The sequence below is a fragment of the Erinaceus europaeus genome, chromosome 13, assembly GCF_950295315.1.
Source record: "Erinaceus europaeus chromosome 13, mEriEur2.1, whole genome shotgun sequence".
NCBI classification, from domain to species: Eukaryota; Metazoa; Chordata; class Mammalia; order Eulipotyphla; family Erinaceidae; genus Erinaceus; species Erinaceus europaeus.
Window position 1 is genome coordinate 26,696,483 of NC_080174.1, and position 7,992 is coordinate 26,704,474.

Here is a 7,992-nt window from a genome sequence, read left to right on the forward strand (position 1 = left end):
TATTTAATTTAATATCTATCGTGTCTGAGATGAGAATGGCTGTTCCTGCCCTTTTTTGTGGTCCGTTAGCCTGTATGATAGTTTTCCATCCTTTCACTTTAAGTCTGTGTTTATCTTGTTGTGACAGATGGGATTCTTACAAGCAGCATATGGTTGGGTTATGTTTTCTGATCCATCCCCCCACCCTGTGCCTTTTGATTGGTGAGTTTAAGCCATTGACATTTATTGATATTATGGATTTAATGTATTGTAGTGCCATTGTTCTAAAAAACAATTTGTTTACTCTGATATATTGCAAGTATTATAGTGATGTTCTTGTTTATAAGAGGTCTTTTAGTACCTCTTTCAGGGCCGGCTTGGTGATGGTTGCCTCCTTTAACTGTTGTTTGTCTAAGAAGGTTTTGATCCCTCCATCTAGCTTGAATGAAAGTCTAGCAGGATATATAATCCTTGGTTGAAACCCTTTTTCATTCAGGGCTCGATAGATATCTTGCCACTCCCTTCTGTCTTTTAGAGTTTGAGTGGAGAAATCTGTAGATAATCTTATGGGGTTTCCCTTGTATGTGACTTTTTGTTTCTCTCTTGCAGCCTTTAGGATCCTTTCTTTATCCTTACTTCTTCTCATTGTGACTATGATGTGTCTTGGTGTCTTCAGGTCTGGGTTGTTTCTGTTTGGTACTCTCTGGGCCTCTTGAACCTTGATATCCTTTCTGTTATTCAGGTCTGGGAAGTTTTCTTGTATTATTTCCTCTAGAATGTTTGCTTCTTCCTCTCTTTCTTCCTCTGGCAGGCCAATTATACGAATGTTACTTCTTTTGATATCATCCCATATGTCTCTGTTGTTGTTTTCAGTGTCTCTCAATCTCTTTTTAAGCTCTTTCACCTCTTTCTTAGTTTTCTCTAACTCATCCTCTGTCTGACTAATTCTGTTTTCTGCTTCTGTTAGTCTGCTTTCCCTTGCCTCAGTTTCTTTCTTCATTACAGCTATTTCAGCTTTCAGTTCTCTAATTGCCTCAAGATAATCAGTATTTTCCATGGGGGTCTCAACTGTTGTTTCCCTTAATACTGCCATTCCTTTCCTCCAATGTTGTTTTCATTTCTGTGATTAATAAGTTTATTATTGCTTGCATACTTTTCTTATCTATGGTTACTTCTGACTGATTTGTGGTTTCTTCTGGGCTCTTGTCTTCATTCATTGGGGTAGCAGTTTTATTTGTTTTTAATCTACCCATTTTTTTATTTATGTGTTTCTTTTTTTTTATGCTCTGTTGTTCCTCAGTTGTTGTGTCTTGAGTACAAGTAACACTGTACTAAATACCTTTATGACAATTGCACTCACCAATCTCCAGAATTACAGTAGCAACTGAAGTAAGTATTGAAGTAGTTTAACCGTTACCAGTTAGCCAAACAATTTCTCCAGTCCGTGAAAAAATAGTAACCAAATCCCAGTGAAGAAAGAGAAAAGAAAGAGAGGATAGCAAGAATAGACAGTTATGCAAATCTACTATCCAGTGTATATTCTAGGGGTAACAAGAGGGGAAAGGGAACTAGAGCAGAGATACACACATAGAGAGTCCACTCTGAGTCAGATTTCTTCCCCAAAATAATTCACAAATTCAGAAAGGCAAAGAAGAAAGAAGAAGTGTATGACAAGATTAAAAAAAGAGAGAGAGAGAGAGATAAGAGTGAGAAAAGGGAGAAGATAAGAAAAAGAGTTGTAATTAAAGAGCAGTGCAAGGAACTTCCCAAATGTTTATCAGTGAATTAAAAAAAAAAATCCTGTTTGGTGGTATGGGGTATCCTGCTAGGAGCTGGTCCCAGGGACTGCTTATGGGGTCGGGGGGCGGGAAGGATGTATGCTTGAAAATTAAAAGGAAGAAAAAAGAATTTTTTCCCTACACTAATTCTTAACCCAAATTAAGTTATAGTCACCTCCTTGGTGTCTAAGGACACCTTATTGGCTGGCCTGCTAAAGGTAGAAAATCCTATTGTTTCCAGGGGAGTGTGTTCGGAGCTCAGCGGCTAGCAGCTTCTCCGTCCGCCATCTTCCGGGAAACCCCCCCTCCAGACTTTTTTAAAGGATTTCTCGAAAATGAGAACTAGCTCCAAGTCCTTTGATCCAATGAGAGCTATACTCAAGAAGTCTTTGGATCTGCCCTCAGGGTCGCGGTGGTCCCTGGAGACTCCCAAAGGAAAGCCCCCAAGCTAAAGTGCTCTCTCTGGGTACTCTGCCGGCCGCCCAGCAGCGCTCTGCAGCCGGCGGAGGAGCCACCTTCCCGGGCGGAGGACAATGCCAGGCGCACTCGCCTTGCCCGGTGCCGCCTGGGAAGTCTGGAACCCCACTAGTCCGTTTCACCTTTACTCTAATTCTTAACCCAAATTAAATTATAATCACCCCTTTGGTGTTACCCCTTATTGACAGGCCTGCTAAAGGCAGAAAATCCTACCGTTTCTAGAAGATGTGATTAGAGAACACGCTGTTAGCAGTTTCTCAGTCCGCCATCTTCCCCTTCTCCTATTTTAAAAATATTTTAAAATATCTATTTATTTTCTTTTTATTGTCCTTGTTGTTTTATTGTTGTAGTTATTGATATCATTGTTGTTGGATAGAACAGAGAGAAATGGAGAGAGGAGGGGAAGACAGAAAGGGAGAGAGAAAGATAGACACCTGCAGACCTGCTTCAAGGCCTGTGAAGCGACCCTCCCTGCAGGTGGGGAGCCAGGGGCTCAAACTGGGATACTTGTGCCAGTCCTTGCACTTTGCGCTATGTTTGCTTAAACGGCTGCGCGAAGTCCTGACTCCTATCACCTCATTTTAAATGTCTTAGAATTAGAAGAGACATATGCATTATTCATAATAGCTGAAAAGTAGAAGCAGCCTAAATACTTATTAATCTCAGTAAAAGTTGATTTTCTTTAAAAAAATTTTATCAGTGATTTAATATTGATTTACAAAATTACATGCCAACAAGGGTATAATTTCATACTGTTCCCACCACCAGAGTTATAAATTTCCAGTCCCTCTATTTTAAATTACAGTAGTTTTCCCAAGGTTGCAGATATGGGTTAACTATTATTTCTACAACTATCTGCCTATATTTTCCCTTTTAATTTCCCATCTTCTCATCCTTTCCAAGTCACACATATAGCTATTACTACTTCCGAATATTATTTTTTTATTTTATTTTTATAGAAAAATAAGTCCTTTATTGTTGAAATTATTAATAAGTTTTTATTTTGAATTTATGAAGGTTTTCAGCATTAAATCCAAAGGTTTTAGATAACAGTACTCCAACATTAAAGAAAATAAAAGGGGGGGTGAGGGACAGGAGTAGATAGCATAATGGTTATGCAAAGAGACTTCATTCCTGAGGTTCCAAAGTCCCAGTACCACCATAAGCCAGAATTGATCAGTTGAAAACAAACAAACAAACAAAAAAAAAAAAACATCTACCCAGAGCCCAGAGACAACAACTAACTGGAAAGAATCAGAATCCATTAACCCCCAAAAATTCCCCCCTCTGAACCTAGACATTATTTTTCACAAATAAGCTCTTCACATAACTGTTTTTGAAGGGAGAAAAAAAATGCTACCAGACTATAGGACTCATTATCATTTTTCTAAAATCAGGTTTTGCAGTTATTCAAAGGCAAGCTGTTATTATTTGGACTTTATCCAAAAATGCATTCAAGTCAGATAAAAGAGTATCTTCTAATATCTGAAGCTATTAGAAGATAATGAGGCTCTTTACTTAAATGACTGCTGTCCAAGTGTTGTTCAGGTAGGGTGTTCTATCTTAATTAATGCTGCTACTCCAGGAATAAACAAAACTGTGTTCAAGTTTCATATGTTGCACATTTCACAGCAGCAACCTAGACTTTGGTAATCAATTCTAAAGTCTATAATCAATTCAGGGAGACTGATGCTGACAAATGGCTTTCCCACTACAAATAAAAAAACAAAAACAAAAAGTCACAGGTTGTGCTTTCTTCTCCCTTTCTGGACAAAACTCAGTCAAAAAGATTTATGGTATATTCCATGGACTGATTCTTGAGTAAACGAGTCCCTAAGGAGCACCAAATGAGGATGTTGCACTAGAAGTCATTAGATGTATTTCTTTCTTTCTTTCTTCTTTTTTAATCACATCTGTAGTTTTCCCACTGAATATTCCCCCATATAGTTCCTACTGATATCTCTAAAGGAAAGGCAATGAACTTTATCACGCGGACACTTTCAGTTTCTTTTTCTTGGCCTTCAACACTGGAGGTAGAGAAATCTTTTATTTTTATTTATTTATTTTTTTATGGAGGTAGAGAAATCTTAAAGGCTGTCTCGCAAGTAATGCAGATGGGGCTGAAACTGCAGAATATTGACAAGCACACTGAACAGACATAGCCAATTTCAATGAGATTTCGGTGATAGAAGCAGGCTGCCTGGTAGTCCACATGAATTGTAGGTGGGAGGATTAACTGAGACCTCTGATCTTGATCAGGAAGAAAAACCCACAGAAGAAACTGCAGAAGGGAGGGCATCAGAGGCACCTTTAAGTACAGTCCCCCTGTGATGTCACAAGCCTGTTGGAGGAGCCCTGAGTCAGTGTTTAAAACACAGGCATCAATCATAATATTCTGTTTCTGTGCTGCAAAAATGACATTCATGAAGTTCATATACTGCAAAGCACTGTCTTCTGCAGCCTTAATCACCAATATCCTTGATTTCATTTCTTGGTTATCTTTAACCTCCTTGTTCATTCTATGAATATAGCAAAGAACTTTGGCAAGGGATCCAGCCAGCAGAGTTTCTGTATGTTGACCCTTTATGTCACTTTTGGCCATCAGATCTTTAATTTCTTCAACAATAACTTCATTTGCAGCAGTCAGTAACTCGTATTTTCCGTCTTTACTCCCTGAGGGGTTAAATTCAGAAAGAGCATTTCCGGGGTCTCCAAAAAAGTCTCCAAGCCAGCCATTCTTGCCAGGGTATAAGAATCGACTTTCCTGAATGTGACTTGCTATCACAGCCAGCTTGCTGGAATGATTCATGAATAAGTGGGAATTTCCCAGCACCACCACAGCATCTATACATTTTGATAAAGTGAACTGAGATTCCTTTAACGCTTGCTTCCCCCACCAAATTGGGTTGGTATCGACAATGATAACTAGAAGATTCAATTCATCTTCATCAGAGACCATGGTGGTCCTCGTCCCACTGCGGAACTCTCTCGGCTCAACAGCCGAATATTATTTTTGTCCTCTCCTCTCTTCCAGGTCTGTTGTGCTGAAATGTGGAGGAAAGAGAGAGGAGATCTGGAGTGGAGAGGGAACACAATTCTTTATTCGCATGGGCACCTCAGAGTTGGGTGAGAGCACAGTGGTTTGGTCCACGTGGAGCTAGCCAAAATGGCCGCCTCAAGCAGCAACCTTCCCTTTGTCTAATCACTGAAGTGAAAGACCGGCAAGAGAATGAGGGGCAGATGGAGAAGGGCTTTATAGGGCAAATACCAACTGGGAGTGACGAGCCGGGACAGGATTGGTTGGGAAAGGCACTCCGAGAACGTCACGACACTCGCGGGAACTGGCACTAGCCTGAGGGAACATCTGCACAGCACAGGTCCTGATGGGGTTGGGTATCAGATCCGTCTGGTCATCTTCCCCTCTATCATATCTCCTCCTCTGGGAGTATGAGACAAAATTCTTTTTGGAGTAAAGAAGGTGGGAGATCTGGCTTCTGTGATTGCTTCTCTGCTGTATATGGGCATTGACAGGTAGATCAATACACCCAGCATGTTTCTACCTTTCCCTAGTGGGGGTAGAACTCTGGAGTGGTGAGATTCCAGGACACATTAGTGAGGGAGTCTTCCTAGAGAAGTCAGGATGGAATCATAGCAGGGTATGCAATTTGGTGGCTGAAAGGTAGCAAAATATAAAAAGAGACAGAATGTTTAATGAACAAGAACCAAAAATTAGGAACAGAATAGATGAAATTAGGAATCTTAGGGTGGAAGGAAGCTAGGAAGTCTATTTTAGGCATGTTTCTGGGAGACCATGACTATCGTAGCATTTGCTTGAGTTTGATAGCTAACATGAAGTTGGATAAAAATGTTGTCTGGGAAAATGGTGTCAGAGTAAAGGGCTAAAAAGTTAGATTAGTGTAAAGAATAGCTCCCATTCTTGAGAAAAGTCTATGAATAAAATTAACTATTTACCCCCATCTATCTGACCTAGGGCCCAAATATATATTTATTTCTATTTAGCATGGGAGCCTGTACAACCCCCGAGTCCCTGTTGTTTTAAGCTCACAGCTCATGGTCACAGCTGGGAACATTTTAGGTTACACTCATTTCAAGACCACTCTTCCTCGAGTGTCAAGACTGATAACCCAGCTTCTCTTTGGAGACTGAGGCAGTCCCTACCATCTTTTAAAAAAATATTTATTTATTTATTTATTCCCTTTTGTTGCCCTTGTTGTTTTATTGTTGTAGTTATTATTGTTGTTGTTGATGTTGTCATTGTTTGATAGGACAGAGAGAAATGGAGGGGGGAAGACAGAGAGGAGGAGAGAAAGATAGACACCTGCAGACCTACCAGGGGTTCGAACCGGGATCCTTACTCAGGCCCAGCAGTGTAATTTATACCAAGAAGTAGTAATCTTGGCGGCCAGGTGGCAGTACACCTGGTTCAGCACATACATTATAGTGCGCAAAGACCCAGGTTCAAACCCTTGATCCCCACTTGCAGACCTGCTTCACTGCCTGTGAATCAACTCCCCTGCAGGTGGGGATCCGGAGGCTTGAACCAGAATCCTTATGCTGGTCCTTGAGCTTGGTGCCACCTGTGCTTAACCAGCTTTGCTACCACCTGACTCCCCCATCATTGTTTTATGGTGAGGGCAAGGTCCTGGGAAGGCCTGCAAGAGGGCTTATGATGACATTGTTGATGGAAGTGACCGGTGGTGGTGGAGAGAGGGATTCATTAGACCCATCATATTTGTGAGGGAACCCAAGGGTTCACTGACTAGGGCCCTAGATGACAAGAAGGTGTGATATTAACCAAATGGCTATTATTAAGTGAACCAGTCTCTTGACCTTATCCATAAAAGTTGATTTTGGGGGGCCAGTGGTAGCACAGTGGGTTAAGTGCACGTAGCACAAAGCACAAGGACTGGCTTAAGAATCCTGGTTTGAGCTGCCGGCTCCCCACCTGCAGGGGAGTCAGTTTGCAGGTGTTTATCCCCCTCTCTGTCTTCCCCTCCTCTCTCCATTTCTCTCTGTCTTATCGAACAACGAGGACATCAATAATAACTACAACAACAATAAAAAACAACAAGGGCAATGAAAGGGAAAATAAATACAATTTTTTTTTAAAGTTGGTTTTCTTTTGCTTGTTTCTAATTCTCTCATCCCTAATCCAGGGCTCATAAACATTCAAATTTAATACAGGAACCTGTGTAACCCCCAAGACCCTATCAGTTTGAGCTATCAGTTCATGGTCACAGATGGGACCATACTTTTATAAAAATGTAGAGGATGTGGCCGGGTGGTGTTGTACCTGTTAGTGCACACATGTTGCTATGTGCAAGGATGCAGGCTCAAGCCCCCCAGCCCCAACTAAAGGTGGGATGTTTCATTAGTAGTGAAGCAATGTTGCAGGTGTCTTTCTCTCTCCATCTTTATCTTCCCCTTCTCTTTCAATTGCCCTCTGTATCTATAAAATAATAATAACATTAAATTAAGAAAAGAAAGCTTGGATGAAATGTAAATGCATATTTATCAGTGGAAGAAGGAGTCCTGAGATTCATAGACAAGACATGATAGGCCTAAACCGCAAATAAATCCCTCTCTCCATTGTTACTGGTCATCTCCATCAGGAACAACAAAACAGACCCCTTTGTGGGCCCCATAGGACCTTGCCCTCCACTTGGATCAACAATGGTAGAGAATGTTCCAGCCTCCGAAGGGAGGCTGGGCAACGTACTCTATGCTATACCTGAGG

The 7,992-nt window shown here is 41.0% G+C and overlaps 1 protein-coding gene across 1 annotated transcript; it reads right to left on the reverse strand.

Moving 5' to 3' along the window:
- Window positions 1-4,220: 4,220 nt before the first annotated feature.
- On the reverse strand, window positions 4,221-5,227 carry LOC103116283 (general transcription factor IIH subunit 3-like). Its single transcript, XM_007526140.3, has 2 exons — window positions 4,324-5,227; window positions 4,221-4,280 (listed from the first exon to the last, which is right to left on the reverse strand). Exons 1-2 carry the CDS (start codon window positions 5,191-5,193, stop codon window positions 4,221-4,223), a joined length of 930 nt encoding a protein of 309 aa, XP_007526202.1. The 5' UTR covers window positions 5,194-5,227.
- Between the last annotated feature and the right edge of the window lie 2,765 nt (window positions 5,228-7,992).

Coding starts and splice junctions, on each gene's coding strand:
- LOC103116283 (XM_007526140.3), bottom strand. CDS start 5,193: ATGGTCTCTGATGAAGATGAATTGAATCTTCTAGTTATCATTGTCGAT. Junction 4,281..4,323: donor TTACTTGCGAGACAGCCTTT/AAGATTTCTCTA, acceptor AAATAAAAATAA/AAGATTTCTCTACCTCCAGT.